We start from the raw sequence: 17,899 nt of genomic DNA on the forward strand, positions 1-17,899 counted from the left end.
TGTGTGTAATTTATACACAAATTTTATTGATAATACAAGGCAACACAGAAAATTATGAACTGCAATTTATAATCAGATACACCATTAATCGAGTTGATCAACAAATAAGACAATTACTCATGTGAATTGAACAAAACAAACATTCATCACCATATAGTTTTGGAATACAGAGTTCTACCTTCAGATGTCAAGTTAACTAAAAACCAAAAGAAACAATAACCAGATCGAACTCTGCTCAATTAAAAAAGCCAACCCCCTCCCTGAAGGCTGCTTTAGCCAAGAACTGTTGCTGCATCTACACACTCATATGTTCCATCAACTTCTCCTAATTCTTTCAATGAATCTAATATTTCCAACAACTCTGATACATCCATCGGCTTGCTCTCAAATTCCTCCTCCCAGGGCCAACATGAAAAGTGGAGACTGTAGAAGAACCAGTAGAATTGTTAAGAAAAATTCAAGCCAACAAATAACTGTAGATATAGAAAAAGAGGAAGTAAAAACTCACATCAGCTGGATTCTGAAATGCATACTCCCCCTTCAAAGCCTTTTCCTGTAATTCAATACATCTCGATCCTATGATCGTGCTCGTGCGCCATAATCTCCAAGATTTCTTCCTCAGTTGGATCAGACCTCTTCACGACATGTTCATCAAAAAAATCATAATCATAATCAGAATCTTCATCTGCTATATCTTCCTCTGTAACAACCCCTCCTTTCCTTTTGATATTACTTTCGTCAATGTCAGAAGGCTGTTGCTTTTGTGATGATTCCTCAGTCATAGCAGGCTTCCCACATTTTGATAAATCACCATACGCTTTACTCCCACCAAAACCCCCCTTCAAAACATCATCCTTTTCCACAACAGAAGCTCCTGTGGTAACTGTTACAAGAGTTAGGACTTAGGACAAACTAACCCCAACAACAATCTCATAAACAAAAGCATATTGAACTTGAGATGTACCAATAGAGTGATCATTCAGATCTAATCAAACAACAAACTTCTGATGCATTCGTGCCTTTTGTAGCGAACTACCGATTTAATTTGGTACCAACTCTAGAAGGAAAGAAAAAAAACAAAAAATACGTGAGATAGCACAGAAATACCTGTTAACCTAAACCCAACATCGCTGTCCATTAGTTGAATACAGAAAATGCACATTGAGATTTCTAAAACTAACTGAATGCTTATAAACTAGAAAGTGAAGTTTTCCAATGAGAATGCAGTTACCAGTTCAAAGCTAGCTATGAAAAAGAATTACTTGTGAGAACTAAAAATCATTCACCAAATTCTAAATTATTTTAAACAAAAGAAGCCTAGGAGAAGAATGAAAAATTGACAGAATAAAATAATATACTTCGTTTGATCATTATAAAACAAAAAAACCAAAATCAATACTCAAATAATCCAATCAATATAAGTGGGAAAAACAATTGAGCTTAAACATTTCTGTAAGCAGGCACGAACACAAGGGTGGGCTGAGGTGTGCTGCACATTTTGGGGGGGAAAATTTTATACCAAGTCATAGCACCCCTTAAAAAAAAAAAGTCAACATATATAATTAATGTATGTAGCAAACTAATTAACAGACAAGTCTCTCATTTTCACCCTTTCTCTGTCCTCTCCTCCTCACCTTTGCCCACTGCCCAGTTCTGCATTTCTCAAGCTCAGACTCTCACCTCTCTCTACCAAGTCACTCTATCTCCTCTCCTCAATAATCTGCTCTCATCTCTCAACCTTATTCAGGTATTACACTTTAACTTCTCTTCTATAATGAAATTTTTTGACGAAATTAGAATGTAATTTAGGTTAGAATTTGGGTATTTCTAGATTTCTTGATGTAAGTAATCAAATCTATTGATTTCTAGAAAAAGATATTGAATTTGTATTATTAATACCCAAATGCCCAATTGCCCATGATAGTGGCAATTTCTTTATTATATTGATTGTTTGAGAGTTGAGTTGATTATACTTTGGCATCGTGTGGATGATATTTTGACAAGTGTTATGCAATTGAGATATTCCATCAAAATAATGTAGACTCTGCCAAATTTTTGAGAATAATTTTTATTGCCAGCATACCAAATTTAGGCCCACCTTAAATTTAATTCCTGGTTCCGTGCCTGTCTGTAAGAGCTTGACCCGAACACAAAATAGATCAAAATCTAAGACAAAGCAGATCAAAATCGAGAATTAATAATAACAAATATATATATATATATATATATATATATATAATAATCAATTAGAACAGAATAATTAGGGTTCTGGAGTGGCAGGGGAGACTTACGATTGTCAAAGAACCAAACGCAGAGAGAGAGAGAGAGAGATGGAGGGATACTCTAGGGTTTTCTGGTTGCTGCTTGGCTTCGCTATCAATTGGATAATTGCAGTTCCACAAATACCCTTGGAATTGAGTAAAACGCCTTGTTTTGGTGGCCGTATGTTTGGGCTTGGCCCATAAACCTTTCGTCCCTGTTGGGCCTTCTATACCATAATAAGGCTTTTCTAAATGAGAGATATTTAAACTGTTCAAACAAAAAATGAGAATTTCAGCATAGATTTTTCCCTTCAAAAATAATAATAATAATAATAATAATAATAATGAGAAAAAACGTACATGAGCACTAGGCTGCCAAACGTATGACAGATGTTTATTTTAGGGAGAGACGGTTTTTTTTTTTGGCTAAAAGATCGTAGATAGGAGAGGAAAAAACCTCTATATCACACCATTTTATTAATCAAAGAAGAAGAGCGAAGGAGGGGGACCAAAACCAAAACCTCCTTAAAAAACAAACAACAGACTAACTAAAACAAAATTGAGGCAGACCTCTAATGTCACTATTACAATACGACACGATAAAAGGTGGAGGATCATCCCATGCACCACACCAAATTAGAACAAGACGTACCATGATTTGCCAACGCATAAGCTATTTTATTTCCTTCCCGAAAAATATGAGAAGCTCGAAAGTTCATCTGAGAGATTTTGTATAAGCAATTCAACCAACGAACTCGAAGAAACCAAGGGCCAAGAGAAGGTGTAAGGATATAATCAAGTACTAGAGATGAATCAACCTAGCTCCAACCAAATATGTTTCCAATCTCGAACCCAAGCAAGCTCAATGGCTTTTATGACAGTCATTATAAAGGTACATTATAAAGGTACATTTCTTGGAGCTTTTGCCTCAAATCTTGAGATTCCTAGTTCGATTGCAGCGGAGATAATTATCTCCGCTGCAATTGAACTAGGAATCTCAAGATTTGAGGCAAAAGCTCCAAGAAATGTACCTTTATAATCCCGGTAAAAGCACCATAACCACCAACTCCCTCTTCATGTTTCCATGATCCATCAGAATTAATTTTCACCCAACCAATAGAGGGTGGGAGCCAATTAACTTCAACTACTCTAGGAGCACGACGAGGTCGACATGGGGCTCCAAAACACTTCAATATTCGTAGCTTTTAGGGAGAGACAGTTAAACTGCTAGGGAGTATTACTTTGATAAGATCTCTCACGTCGTGAATTTACTGAAATTTCAAATTTGTGTGTTAGTAAGGTTCATGAATATAATATAATGATGAAGAATGTTTGTTTTCACATCATTTTAATGAGTAGTACTACATCATAGTCATTATAAGGAGTTGCCTTACTATGGCTATTTTAGTAGGAATGTCACATAGTAAGGTTCACAAATCTAGGAATGTTTTTGTATTACTGTAGTAAGAATGTCCGCTAAGTAACATGATGATCGATTCACGCAACAATCTAAAATAGGGGGAAAACATTCTTAAATCTGTGATCGATCTAGCTAAGTCACTATGTGTTCATAAATTCGGGCGTCCGTGGAGAGGTTGAAAATTATGAACTGCAATGTGGATTGAAGTTGATCAACAAATATGAATTGCAGGACATATTACATAATTCAACATCATGCATAATTATCATATTTGTTTATATCTTCACATGTGGTTGAAAATATGAACTGCAATTCAACAAATATGATAATTAATTAATTATGCATGTGGATAGAAGAAAATTTAAACAAATGTGGTTGAAAATATGAACTGCAATAAATTCAACCATTATATAAAGTTGATCAACAAATATGATAATTATGCATGTGGATTGAAGAAAATAAACATTCATCACCATAAAGTTTTGGAAAATGGAGTTCTACATTCAAATGTCAAGTTAACTAAAAACCAACAGAACCAATAACCAGATTGAACTCAAAAAAGCTACCCCCCTCGTGATGGCTGCTAGCTTAATTAGCCAAGAATTGTCGATGCATCTACACACTCATATCTTCCATTAACTCGTGTTACTGCTATAATTGAATCTAATAATTCCTCAACCTCTAATTCATCCATCGGTTTGATCTCAAAGTGTATAGCATGTAGAAGAACGAGTGGAATTGTTAAGAAAGATTCAAGCCAACAAATAACTGTAGAAATAGAAAAAAGGAAGTGAAAACTCATATCAGCTGGATTAATCTGAGATGCAAACTCCCCGTTCAAAGCCTTTTCCTGTAATTCCATACATTTCTTATTATCGTGCATTTCGTGCTTCTCCGCCATACATATCTCCAAATTTTCTTCATCAGTTAAATCTATCCTCTTCACAACATGCATGTTCGTCGGAAAAATCATCATCAGAGTCTTCATCTGCTATATCTTCCTCTGTAACAACCCCTCCTTTCCTTTTGATATTAAAGCCATCAACGACACAAGGCTGTTTTTGTGATGCCTCCTCAGTCATACAAGGCTTCAAACATACACACTTCACCATGTTTTATGTACCTATGTGGATCTAGACATTACATCAGAATATCATTCTCTTCTAGTCTTCATTTTCGGGGCGTATATCAGGCTGCGATTTTCTTTTACCAAAGAACTTCAAAGAAATCAGTCCTGTCCAAAGTGAGGTCTTCCATTGCAACGGACACGAGATACCTAAAAGTCCAAATTGAAATTGAGAAGTTAATTTTCTTAGGAAAGTCTCAGCTTTGGAATTTTTAGTATGCATACGAATGCCTGTTTGAAATTTTGATTACTATATGAATTCTATTTGCTCGTGAAGTCGTGATTCGTGGAGTATGAGAATGATTTGGTATGAATTACAGGTCGCATTGACCCATCTGAACACTGGAGGGTGGGTGCTTAATATATTGGCCCTGAGTTTGCGTGAATTGCGTCTGCATTGACCTATGAAACCCACGCTTTAATTTCATGACTAAATTGCATTTGGTCTGTGACATTAGTGCTAAAATCAGCTGCTTCTATTCTTTCTACTGTTCTTCAAAAACTGCAAGAACAAAGTCCACATTTGATTGTGTTCTTGATACTCGGGGACTGGATAATATGAGTCTTAGCATCAATGCTTACCTTTTCTTAACCATGTAGCCAACCCAATTCAAGTTTTAGCTTTTGTTTTGTACTTGACTAGATGGCCACAGTTGGAACTTGGAACAAGGCTGCTCTCCTACTCCTTTCCAAATTCCCACTTGGAGGAATTTGAAAAGATAGAAAAGAAGAACACATTTCAAATGTGCAATGCATTGACAGCGTGCCCCCCTCCTGTATACACACAAACATATATAGGTCTTCAGGGATCGATAAAATCATTAAAAAAAATATAATTAATATTCAACATTTTTGAGTGTCGTTGCTTAGAGCAAATTTAAAAATCTATTGTGAAATTATGGTGCAAGGCAATTTTAATAAAAAGCAGTCTTGTCATGATTTAGCACTCGTGGCATGTCATTGTGGCACTCATGACATACTATGGCATATCAATACTCATCAACACATTTTTTATTAAAATTCTCTCATATGCCATATTCAAAGACATGACGTGGACATGTACATCGTTAAAATTTTACACTTTTGTAAATTTAGACAGCCACAAAATAGTTTTCAATAATCAAATTGATTATCTTTTTGTATGTTTTATCTGATAGATGTGAGATCCCAACAATATATATGTATATTCCCAACTTCTCTTAATCCTAAAGAAAACTATGCAGTTCCAATATTTCTACTTCATCTTTTGGTAGGGCAGCATCTATGGAAATGAAGTAGCCATGTACTTATTAGAAGAAGAACAGTGTTGGTTGGGGCTCAATGCGCGCCACTAAGTCGAGTCGCTACCAAGAAGTGGACAAAAGTATGTGTTTGATCATGTTGTTTTTTCCTTCAAGGTACGACACTTGGATTTTTCTAAACCATGTTGCAAACACGCATCAATCCATCGCTGCTTAATGACTAAATTGAAATAAACACCGTGACCAACTGGTGTGACATCTTAAGGGGAACAAGCACATGCTTTCATATTAGAACCTAAAAAAATTGGAAAATGGAACCAAACAGACAGATAGACAAGAAAGTGAGAAACATTTAGTAATGAATATGTTATCTCTCAATTCCACTTAATTGCAGTATTGTACAACAACTCTGGAGAACAAACTATTATTCTAACAATGAATATGTTTATCAAATTGATGAAGTTACAATGAATATGTTCATCAAATTGATGAAGTTAAAATGAAGTATCAATTAGTAGAAAGAATATAATTCCTCGTTTGAAAAGTTTAATCTCAGAATGACCTTTTAATACTCTTGAAATCTACAGACTCGATGCATTCCAATCCAGCTCTGTAAGGATTCAACAGCTTCAAAAGCTCAGTTAGTTTGTCCTTAGTGTCATATTCACCGGCGCAACGGACCTGTAAAACCAGCAAGAGCTTCTGAAATGCACCAACTTGAAGAGCCTCAACAAGTACTCTCTCTTCTTGCCTAGTTGCATTCTTACACAGCTTCCAAACAGCAGAGATCGAATACTCAGTCGCCATTTCTGACACCCTCAAAATCTTCTTCACCAAAACTGGAATAGTCAGCGCATTAGCATAGGCCTGTTCCCTCCCTTCTTTGCAATCACAAAGACAATCCAAAACATACAAAGCCCTCTCCGTTATGCCTTTTTCCGAGTCGAGAAGGGTCTCTAACAATAGGGAAACCAAACCCATCTCCAAGAATGCTGATCTCAACTTCTCACTGAATGAAACCAAGTAGAAGACTACTGTTAAAGAAGACTTGGTAATCGTCATGGAACTTTTCTCCTTGATGAACCCGAAAAGTATCTTATTGACTCCTTCAATCTCTGCCAATGCTTCAACCGCATGTTTGTTCTGATCATTGCTATTAGAAAGAAGCTCTTTCAATGCTAGAATTGAGTTTTGCTTCACCAAAAGATCTCCATCAACCTTGAGGAACCAAACCAGGCAATCCAAAGAAGCATGAGATCCCAAGTACTTTTGGGTTTCTTCATCTAATGATGGAAACATCATCCAACTCAGAGCTGACAAAATTTCTTCACACACACCAGCATTTTTCTTTATTCCATCACTTGCAAAAGCATCAAAAGCAGAAGCAAGAACAGAGGCCGCTCCATTCTCCACGATGCACCGCTTGTTTCGGTCGCCCTCAGCCGCCCATTTCTTGATTATCTGCACGCACTCTAAGCAACCATTTTGATCGACGCGTCTCGCTGAGGCTGTGATGCTAAACAGAATCTCAGAGACCTCAACTGCCATGATGGGAATTCTAGGAGTTGGGACACGCTGAATGCCGTAGCGTTGGTTTTGAGCGCTCCAATCTTGAATCATTATTCGGAGAGTGTGGCTGGGAATCATATCAAAGTTCCTCAGCACCTGATTGGTCACCGGGCACTTGAAGTTGCCGGCTTCGAGCCAAGTGTCAATGCTCTGCCGATCATAAGTTATCCCTGAGGACAATGTGACCGGATCCTTCATCAAGTCGAGAGATATTGGGCAGAGGAAATGCTTTGGGATCACGAGTTGATCCATGTCGAGGTTGCCAGGTGGAGGCTGCTTTTTCGCAGCGGCGGCACGGTGGCCGGTGCTGCTCCTTCTTCTCCAACCCAAAACCATTAGTGCTACTAGTAGTAGTAGTAGTAGTATAAATTTGAGATATTGAGAGCTAAAGAAAGAAGCTTATTGTGAGTTTGTGTTTGTGAAAAATAGGAGGGAGGTGAAGGGGTTTATGTACTTGGTACAAGTTTTGAGGATTTTCACACGCCGCCGCGTTCAAAGTTGAAGTTGAGACCGTGTACATACAGAGGAATTTGAATGAAAGGGAAGGGTTTTCGTATGAAATAGTATTATTTGAATGTTGACCGTTGAAGGTTTGAAAGCTTAAACTCTCCGACCGTCAAAGAGGAAATGGTAAAAGTAGAGACTCTTATACGTTTATGAGTAAACGAATTCAGTTATACAAATATGATCATACATGAGCTGGTTAAGGTATGAGTGAGGTTGTGACGCGTTGACCAAGATTACTATGATTCTCTCTGAAATTTAGAGGTGATGAACAAGACCGATACCACCAGCTAGCTGCTTCTATCTTATTTTATTCTTTCTTGTATAACTGGCGAAAAGAAGTCGCCTTGGGTTTGTAAGAACAAGTCCTGGTCTTCTTTTACATCAAGCTTAGCTATCTCTGCCTTCTTAATTGGTTTTGAATTTGAGTGATTCTTTTGTGTTTTTGGGGTAAAGGAGTAGTGAGTAACATATACGATAATTACAGATATAATTACATAATGAGTGACAACAAACCCGCAAACATATGCTGCTTCAAAACCGGGTTGATTGGAATGAACCAAATATTCTGTAAGAATCCTTAATAGATATGCTTTTATTCACATATGAAGTACTGTACAGAAAAAATCTCCAGTCAAAATGAGCTTATTTTTACAAACCAATATTCATCTCATGTATCTAATCAGCCAGGATGGCAAATAAGCTTGAACCTATGAAACAAATCCAGCCTACAAAAAACAGAGGAAGAAATAAGCAAATCCACGTGTAACCAGAAAAATAAAATAAATAAATAAACAATTTCCAGTGTAATTGATCACTTCGCTTCTCTACCTTCTACAAGCGGTAATAGCACGAATGATAAAACTCAGTCTCATGACGGCTTCAATCTTTCACTTGACAATGATGACTTGCCAGACCTAAATACAACAGTGGTTTTATTCTTGCCTGAGATATGGAGAAGAACTCATTTCTGTACTGAAATAGGAGTCATCCCCATTTATTCCAAAGAAATTATCATCCTTTTCTTCATCCCACTTGAGGACCTCCCTTATGTACTTGAATGCCACATCAACTGAGTTACCATCTCTAGCTCGGGTTTGCACTACAAATAACTTTTGACCGCTTAAGGATAAATAGAGCTCTTTGAATTTCACTGCCACATAGTAATATGCTTGCTGAGCTAGAGCCTGACTATTATTGTGCGGCTTAACAGGGTTGAAGTCATTGAACCACTCACAAGCTGACAATGGAACCTGGCCTATCTTGTCTTCAAATGCATCATATTTGTTCAGCACAAGAACAAATGGAGTGTTACTAAAACAAGGGTGCCTCACCAAACTCTCGAACAAATCTCTGCTTGCCAGCAATTTATTATGAAGACGCCCATTACCAAGGGCCCACATTTGATCATAGTCACTCAAAGCAACACAGAAAATCACTGCCCTCACGTCTTCAAACATTGCAAGCCATTTGCACCCCTCATTTAGTCCCTTAGAACTAAGACAAATTAGTTGGTACCTGAGACAAGAAAACCCAGTGAGGAACATATTCATGATTTCAGGAGAAGCAAAAAGAAGATAAGACAGAAAGCACTCGATTAGGGCTGAAAGAATAAAGGTTTTACTTGGTTAACGGAAGGGGGCATTCATAGTTTTCGTTGTATAGCTCAGACATGGAGCTTCTATCATCAAATGAAAATTCTAGAGAGGTAAGGCCATTGCTTTGAGTAACTCCTTCAGCATATAAAATGTCCTTCTCGGTTGGCTCATACTCATTACTTGATATTTCTATAGCCTGTTCAAATGAAACACCAAATATCTATGAGGTTAACAATTGATGATTTGAAATGTGATCCACCTTGCTGGAATCCATCTATCTATTAAGGAAACCACAAATACGCCACATAATATCAATTAGATAAGTAAATAGCCAAAGATCATTAAATTTGAAAATATGCCATTAGAGGAATGCTACCAATTCAGTGATTAACAAAACTCATATTCCAAACAAAGTGTTAACAAAGATATGAAATTCCATAATCCAGTCGACTATCTGTTTTGGTCAGAAAGTAAAGTAGGACTCATTATTCTCTGCATAATGAAATATATGGGCTTCATTACAAAACGTCAAAACAAAACAAGAAAGACAATAAAAGTTTATGCAGGCTTGTCCATTTCAGTCCGGACAAATCACTGCTGATGGACTTTTGCTAGTGATGGATATTTGATGAATCAAGATAAATAAGCATACCGCAGATGTAACCATATTGATGGACAAAATAAACAACAAAATCTGAATGAAGTTGGAGTTCAAATGTGGGGCCAAAACAAGGAATAACTAACCCGATCTAAGAAATACTTGGCAACTTCTGGAAGACAATGTAATTCCTCCCTTCTTTTGTATGTTTCCTGGATGGCAGAATCTTTCCATACTTCATCTACAATAGGAGCATACTCACGTGTAGCAGCAGGGAAGAATGCATCCAAGTCTCCGGTTGCCATGATATCCAGCAACCAGTCAGAAAAGTGCTTGAATCTTTGGTTGATAGAATAGATGCATTGCTTACTTTCATCGACTACTGTTTCAAATAAATTCATTTCACAGTCAACCACTGCTCTAAGGGTCATTCATGCCTACAAGCAGAAAACCAAATAAGAAAATCTTGCACATTTCTAACAATTGTAAACATGTTTCCTCTACAATCTTCAAAAAACATATGTACTATTCAGCATCGGCGTGGAAATTATTCTATCCCTATTAAGAGCCACCAAAATCCATGTGGTATGTAGATACTGAATGAAGGCAAACAAATAAACCAAATGTTACATTTGGGTTTCAAAGCCTTTCCCAAATGGCAAAGATCAAATTCATGGCCAAGTATAAATTCATACCCATTCAACTACAATGTATCTAGAGTCAAGAGACATATTGCAAAGATGGACCTAACAAACAGCTACCTTCCTATGTTTCAACTTACTAAGAGTGTTGCCATCCGAAAAAGAACAAAATGATAGTCATGTAATTAAAATAATATAGACCTGATGGCGTCTCGTCAGTGGCCAAGGAATCAGAAGTATTCTGCAATGAAGCTTCCTCTTCAAAACGTTCTCGGCCCTCAAGTAATATACTTAAGTACTTGTACATATTGCTTTGAATCATGAGCTTCATGTTCTGCATCTCCTCGGAAGTGAACTCGTTCCCATATAAGAACTTGGCCTAGTTCACGGAAAAAACGAACGATAAACTAAGCATTTCTACAATGTCATACAATTTAAACAACATTACACTAGTTAAGCCAATGCAAAGAAATACTGGAGCAAAAGTAGCAAAATGTAACTCACCTGCTTGAAGATGGTGCTAGTTCCAGATCCCTCCAGACCAAATAACAAAAGTTTTTGAACTCTTGCCTGATCCAAGTATTCAGGGATGGACCTACTTGAAGGTTGTGTCATAGGATCTTCTCTTGCCCCATTTTGATTACGAGATGGTACAGGCAATGAGAATAATGAACAAATGAAACGGGTGGATGCCTGCCTGACAAAAACCAAACTGCAATTGTATAAAAATTCGACTCAAACTCATTTGTCTAAATTTAAACTCCCACAAAACAACAAGATTCCAATATTCACTGGTACGAGAGAACCTTTCCCCATATGTTTCCTTTAATGTTATTCTGCCCTTCCTCCTCATATGTACCATCTTCATACACCCAGAAATGAGTATCTGGAGGGCACTGCACTTTGGCCAGCTGCAATGCAAGAATTAATAAGCTCAGACGACTAACAAATAAGTTCATTCAACAGCGAGCTTTTGGTTAATGATTGTGCATACCTTGAGCACCCTAAGCTCAATCTTTGTGATCTCTCTGCCATTCATGAATACATTAGTGTTCCCATTGCTGGCATCAGCCCGAAGCTTACCCCCAACATTGAGTTTCGGAGTAATCATACAATCAGGCTTCTCTCCCTCCTGAAATCAAATACACAAACACAACTAAACACAAATCCACAAAAGAAGAAGAACGATAAACACAACAAATGCTCGTCCATTACCTTTCCCCAGAGGCCCGAATCCTTATCGTACCAGTACCTCCCAGGCTTCAACTTCTGAGGAGGTACTTCACATCCCAAAATCTCACCCAGCTCTTCTTCCCTCAACTCCCTCCCATTCACAACCAACTGCTGCGGCCGGAGCTGATTGGCCGGACACTCCTTCTCGGCCCTCATTATCTGCCCAATCTCCAAAGGACTACAAACCCTAGAAAGAAGCTTTGAACACTTGCCCAAACTAGCCCTCTTGGACTCATCTATAGGCTGCCCAATGCAGCTCACACATTTTCGCCCCTCCGGCATTGATCCCATAGCTTTAAGCAAACAGTTGCTACAGTACTTTGAGTCACACACCAAGCACCACTCCCTCTCCTTCAATCTGTTCCCTTTTCCACACCTGCTGCAAATCCCTCTCTTACTCGCTACCTTCAGCGGCGAGGCCCAAGCAACCGGCGATCCCACCGGCTCCGATTGCGGCGACGAGGACCGGTCGCCGTCGTCTTCCGTCTCCGATTCTCTCGGCGTGTTGAAAGTCACGACCGCCGCTCTCTTTCCTCCTCCTCCTCCGGCGTCGTCCTCGACCGGTTTCGGCTCCGAGTTCGAGTTCGAGTCCTGAGCTGAAAATTCAGAGCTGAAACCTACCGAAAACGACGTCGAAGTCTGCGTTTCGTTTGCGGCGTCGCCGTTCCTGATCCGGCTGAACCGAGAGGCGTCCCGATCGACCGGCTCGGCCACCGGAATCGAAGAAAGCTCCGAAACCGAACCGGAAGCAGCGGTGTGAAGCGAGTCGATGTCGACTGGATCAACCTTGGGGACTTCGTAGGGCAGCGGAGGGCCTTCGTACTCAACTGCGATGGAGTAGTCGAGATGGTCGTCGTCCGGAAACGGCGCGCCGGAAGGCAGCATCTTTCTGAGTAGCTCCTGCCAGCTTTTCTCGTCCTCGGGTTCCGGAGCCGCCATGGCGCGGCCGTTAGAGGACCCGCGAGAAAACCGGAAATGGAAGAGAGAGAAAAGATTGTAACTGACAAAATAGGGAAGAGAGAGTGAATGTGTGGGTTGAGATTTGATGTCAACGATGGGTGTAAGTTGAGAGAGTGGAAGATTTGAAGTTTGGGGGCTTCCAAATGGAATAGAATAGAAGAGAGCTTTGCCAAATGACGCTGCGTCAAGTTAAGCACGTGACGAATGAGCCTTCGCTACTCGCTACTCTCTACTCTTTCTCTCCCCCGCCTTCATTTTTTTTTTTGTTGGCTACCAATGCGGTTGCAAGACGGTTAGCTCGCGTCTCCGGAGTTCCCAATAATACTGATGTTTATATAGTTGCTCATTTCAATAAAACTAAAATTTATACATTTATTCGCGTCTTTAGAATAATGCTTATACACTTACTTGTGCCATCGAAATTTCAACAATCTAACCTTCCGAGTTTTAATAATTCATAACATTATAAAACACTCATGTGTTACTTAAAAGTAGTGTATGATAATACTTATACAATTACCCGTGTCACCGAAATTTCAGTACTCCATAACATTCTAAAATTTACTCGCGTCTTCAAAGTTTCAATAATTCATAACATTATAAAACACTCGTGTGTTTTTTAAATAACGTATAATAATAGTTACTCGTGTCACCAGAGTTTGAATAATTCATAACGTTGTAAAACTTGATACCGTTTCCAAAGTTTTAATAATTCATTACATTATAAAACCCTCGTGTTACTTAAGTAGTGTATGATATTAAAAAAAGGTAGCTGACAAGTTCTAACTTTTGCAGCGGTCATTGATAACTTTAGAGTGCAAAATTCTAAGTACAGCTCATAATGCATCATTGCAACATTAAGAATTGAGGGGATGGTAGTAGAAATGGAGGATACCACAAGCAAAATTGATGCTAGATTTGTATTGAAATTGGAGTCTTATGCAAGAATGTTACAAAAAGGGAGAGCAACTAGTGGTTAATCGAATGGATTATCAGCAACAATTGAATTGGTTATTGAAATTTGTTTCCTGACATCACAGTTTTCAGTAATATGAGATGCTATACAGTAACTTCCGCCGATGCTGTTTCTCAAAAGCAGTCAGAATGTCATCGATTGAATCCTCCCATGACTCGGTCGCATCAATCTAGGCCAAAAAAAAAGGATCAATCAGTGTCTTACAATGAAGAATTAATGGCCAATTAGAGCATTATTCAAATACAGACCTCTTGGCAAAGATCTAAAGCAAGACGAGCTCCCACAGCTGCTTCCTCGTGGTTATCTTTTACTTCCAAGTTGATTATCAATACACACTTCTTAAGCACATGATCCCGATTGTGAAGATCTATACATTGCAGGACAGAGGTTAGGCAAACTAACACAGAGGAAGTCTTCAAGTTACAGATTCATTTATAGTCCATGTATTTTCTTAGATATGTAAACTGGACAAAAACAAATGGTTCAGCAAGCTTCAAAGCTTGTATGACTTGGATTAGTAAGTGCTTATGATTCTTTTCTGAATACAAAAAATACATGCAGACGAATAAAGTTAAAAGTCCCCAATTCACATACAGATAACTCTAGAAAATCCAAACTTTGGATAAATTTAATTAAAAGACTTCAAAGGTAAATAGATTTGTGATTTTGTCAGATGTGGAGAAATCAGAGAAATCTAACCAAAACCCTGTTTCATTATGTTGGTAATTTCCATCTTTTAAGCATAAGACGAGACACTCAATAGCCATGGTATTCTCTTGGAAACTATCTGCCTGCGAGTCTACAGCATGTAATCAAACCAGCACATATCAAGTTTCTAACCTACTGTCTAGCTATAGCTTTAAAATTGTACTAAAAAGTTGAAAACTTTCATCTTCACAGAAATTAATCCTCTGGAGCTCTAAGAAAAACCTTTCATCATTCAAAAAGGAAGATTGTTATGAAACAATGTCTAAAGATTTAAACTTTTCCCTCTTTTAAGATTTAAACCCAGCAGACTTGTTTTATGCGAATTGAATCATTAGACTCCAAGTTTCTAATTTCCTTACAATTCACCCTTGGCCAACAAATTTGGAAGATGGCTCATGTCCTGTTTATGTTTCTTTTACCATTTCTAATAATACTGAAGCTAACAAGAGTTATGGTTAGAACTTAAAAGCTTAAGTTAGATTCCTCCTCCATACAATATAGCAAAATCTGCATCTAAGACACATTATTATGGAATTGAGAACAAGTGAACAACTCTACCGGCAATTCATGTTCCAACAGTGCAGTACAAGCAGATTGCCAATAAAGAAATGATAACAACAAAACAAGCAGCACTCAATTATTTGATTTGGGATTACTATACCATTCAAATCCATATGATGCAATCCATAAATATGATAAGGGAGCATTACCAACCTTCAACAACCATATCAAAAACCTTTTCTTCGAAAGTAAATACCACGTCAAAGAAACCATCAGCAGCATTGTCTTGCCACCGCTGAGGTGCCAGTTTAACTGCCGCGTTTCTCTTAAGCATAGGCAAAATGCCATTCCGCTTGTACCTGTATTCTTATCGTCAAGGATTAACTTCACTTTAAAACAAAAATAACATGCTTTACAATGCAGAGTACACACACAAAAGCACAATCCAATCCCACATTCTACAAAACAGAAGCATTGCACTCATACTATCAACAACAGTTTTCGACAGCATTGGCTATTCTATACTCTCCAATACACACATCAACAGATAACAGCAGATGGTCAGTGTGAAAATTGCAAACAGAATGAAGTATTGAGCCTAAAATCTTAGTCACATACTAGTGCAGCATAACATCCTTAACTTCATAAACATAAAATTCACAATTGGTTAAACTAAAGCCAAAACCTTTGGAAAACCCATTGAACGAAATTAAAGCTCAAGTTTAGATGAGGATACAATTCTGGGTCTTTTCGTCTGAGCTCGTCTAACATCTGCTTGTAAGGAGTTCCAAACTCGTAAACGTTGGGTTCTCTGAGGGAAGGTCCAGGGAGCTTAACGTGGGATCCAGTGCCGTACGACGAGACGTCGAAGCCTTGACGCTTGAGGAGCGCGTGAGCCTCCATGCTCCGGTTCTGGTTGGACGAGCACACCATGGCGTACCGGAACTTCATGGTATCGGATTCACCAGACCACTAGAGCTCAACGACGACGTTCGGGCTTTGGAGGAGGCTGAGGTTTAGGCACACGGGTTTGGTCGGCTTTGCTTTGTTTTTAAGAAAACCCCATCTGCTTTTGTGAAATTACGTAAAACCTCCCTTAACAAATAACAAGTTTGAATTTCAATTCCGACCCTCTGGCTATTTCTTAATACAATTGTGCCTAAAAATGTAGAGCCTCAAAAAACGAAAGATCCGTTGGAAGGCAGATCACTTTCGGCCAAATTAGTTGTATGGTCTCAACAAGTGCCGCCCATGACCATTGTTTCACTTTGATCACAACATATGTTAGCATCCAAAAATATAAAAAACTTCTAGAATATATGAGATTAACTATCAAAACATGTAAAAGTTTGGTGGCCAGGTGGATTCTGGGTGGGAATTGGTGTTCTTGGCTGAGTCTGCTCCATTACGTTTTATTGTTTCTGTCACTTTGTCTGGTGCCAGTTTAGTTTTTTAGTTAAGTTTTTTAGATAGTTTGGAGTCGGGGCCTAGTTTAGCTTCAACAGTGCGTCAATATAGATGTCCATTTTGACGTCTATAGTGGGAAAAGTTTCGGTTGAAGCTTTTTCTCCCATTCTCATTATAATCTTCGTTTATTAATGAAGTTCTTACTTGATCAAAAAAAAAAAAAAAACATGTAAAAGTTTATATGTTAGGATTGAAAAATGTAAAAAAAATCTAGAATATATGAGATTAACCATCAAAACATGTAAAACTTTATCTAAATTCCTTCCTTGTCTTGACTATCCTCATTAAGAATACTTGCTCATCGAAACAGTGAATCAAGACTGAAAATTCAAATAAGAAAAAAAAGAGTCGGATTGTGTAAAATAATTACTTCATCTTAAATGTTTATTTATTTTTTTTCAATTTCTATCAGATATGACTAAAATATCTTTGACGGTACATTTTTTGTTTTTTTAGCTGAAGCAAATAAGAGGCATGCCCCTTACTTGAATTTAATAAAAGAGTAAGAAGAAAAAAAGGAACATAGGAGGGGGACCAAACCAAACCTCCCTACAAAAGCAACGAAAAGAAATAAGCTATCGTAACCAAAATTGGGGAAAACCCAATTGGTCACTCTGACAATGCGATAAAAGAAAAGATGGTGGAGCATCCCACCACACCATATTTGGAGCAGTCGTACCATAATTCGCCAAAGCATCAGCTACCTTATTACCTTCACGAAAAATATGAGATACACGAAAAGTCATTTGAGAAATCTTGAACAAGCAATTGAGCAAGCTAATACGAAGTTGCCAGGGGACCAACAAAGGAGATTTAATAAAATCCAGAATAAGAGAAGAGTCCACTTCTAGCCATACGTGCTTCCAATCACGAACCCATGCCAGCTCAATTGCCTTAATCATAGCCATCACCTCTGCCGCAATGGAACTAGGAATCTCAAGATTAGAAGCAAAAGCTCCAAGAAAACGGCCCATATGATCCCTAAACACAGCCCCATAACCTCCAACCCCCTCATCATGTTTCCAAGCTCCATCAGAATTAATCTTAACCCATATCTTTGACGGTACATTGAAATCACAGTAAATTATATAAAGTT

General features: G+C 38.1%; 3 protein-coding genes and 1 long non-coding RNA gene across 6 annotated transcripts; all 4 read right to left on the bottom strand.

Annotated features, from left to right (window-relative positions):
- On the bottom strand, positions 1 to 1,349 carry LOC133707431 (uncharacterized). Its single transcript, XR_009845116.1, has 3 exons — positions 965 to 1,349; positions 509 to 883; positions 1 to 423 (listed from the first exon to the last, which is right to left on the bottom strand). It is a non-coding gene; the product is annotated as an uncharacterized LOC133707431 (long non-coding RNA).
- A 5,047-nt stretch (positions 1,350 to 6,396) lies between these two features.
- On the bottom strand, positions 6,397 to 8,040 carry LOC133745134 (U-box domain-containing protein 21-like). The gene has a single exon (XM_062173127.1). The coding sequence runs from the start codon at positions 7,951 to 7,953 to the stop codon at positions 6,601 to 6,603; it is 1,353 nt and encodes a 450-aa protein (XP_062029111.1). The 5' UTR covers positions 7,954 to 8,040; the 3' UTR covers positions 6,397 to 6,600.
- Positions 8,041 to 8,687: 647 nt separating this feature from the next.
- LOC133743148 (extra-large guanine nucleotide-binding protein 3-like) lies at positions 8,688 to 13,389 on the bottom strand. Of its 3 annotated transcripts, none has more exons than XR_009862981.1 (9): positions 12,174 to 13,389; positions 11,953 to 12,090; positions 11,765 to 11,869; positions 11,463 to 11,651; positions 11,160 to 11,337; positions 10,464 to 10,696; positions 9,746 to 9,915; positions 8,953 to 9,639; positions 8,688 to 8,849 (listed from the first exon to the last, which is right to left on the bottom strand). XR_009862981.1 is itself a non-coding variant. In XM_062170967.1 (8 exons), the coding sequence occupies exons 1-8, from the start codon at positions 13,128 to 13,130 to the stop codon at positions 9,057 to 9,059; spliced, it is 2,556 nt and encodes an 851-aa protein (XP_062026951.1). In that variant the 5' UTR covers positions 13,131 to 13,387; the 3' UTR covers positions 8,688 to 9,056. The 3 variants fall into 3 exon arrangements, 1 of the variants encoding a protein (XP_062026951.1); XR_009862980.1 differs by having other exon boundaries at positions 10,464 to 10,699; positions 12,174 to 13,387; XM_062170967.1 differs by having other exon boundaries at positions 8,688 to 9,639; positions 10,464 to 10,699; positions 12,174 to 13,387.
- A 654-nt stretch (positions 13,390 to 14,043) lies between these two features.
- LOC133743152 (uncharacterized) lies at positions 14,044 to 16,443 on the bottom strand. Its single transcript, XM_062170973.1, has 4 exons — positions 16,073 to 16,443; positions 15,550 to 15,695; positions 14,376 to 14,494; positions 14,044 to 14,296 (listed from the first exon to the last, which is right to left on the bottom strand). The coding sequence occupies exons 1-4, from the start codon at positions 16,285 to 16,287 to the stop codon at positions 14,195 to 14,197; spliced, it is 582 nt and encodes a 193-aa protein (XP_062026957.1). The 5' UTR covers positions 16,288 to 16,443; the 3' UTR covers positions 14,044 to 14,194.
- Positions 16,444 to 17,899: the final 1,456 nt, after the last annotated feature.

The sequence above is a fragment of the Rosa rugosa genome, chromosome 4 (genome assembly GCF_958449725.1).
Source record: "Rosa rugosa chromosome 4, drRosRugo1.1, whole genome shotgun sequence".
NCBI lineage: Eukaryota > Viridiplantae > Streptophyta > Magnoliopsida > Rosales > Rosaceae > Rosa > Rosa rugosa.

What these genes read in the sequence shown, in the direction of transcription:
- LOC133745134 (XM_062173127.1), bottom strand. Translation starts at nt 7,953, where the DNA reads ATGGTTTTGGGTTGGAGAAGAAGGAGCAGCACCGGCCACCGTGCCGCC.
- LOC133743148 (XM_062170967.1), bottom strand. Translation starts at nt 13,130, where the DNA reads ATGGCGGCTCCGGAACCCGAGGACGAGAAAAGCTGGCAGGAGCTACTC. An exon ending in CACTGACGAGACGCCATCAG is followed by an intron (nt 10,700 to 11,159) that starts GTCTATATTATT and finishes TATTTGAAACAG; the next exon opens with TAGTCGATGAAAGTAAGCAA. An exon ending in CCAAGTATTTCTTAGATCGG is followed by an intron (nt 9,916 to 10,463) that starts GTTAGTTATTCC and finishes TCATTTGAACAG; the next exon opens with GCTATAGAAATATCAAGTAA.
- LOC133743152 (XM_062170973.1), bottom strand. Translation starts at nt 16,287, where the DNA reads ATGAAGTTCCGGTACGCCATGGTGTGCTCGTCCAACCAGAACCGGAGC. An exon ending in TTTTGATATGGTTGTTGAAG is followed by an intron (nt 14,495 to 15,549) that starts GTTGGTAATGCT and finishes TGCAATGTATAG; the next exon opens with ATCTTCACAATCGGGATCAT. An exon ending in CTTTAGATCTTTGCCAAGAG is followed by an intron (nt 14,297 to 14,375) that starts GTCTGTATTTGA and finishes TTTTTGGCCTAG; the next exon opens with ATTGATGCGACCGAGTCATG.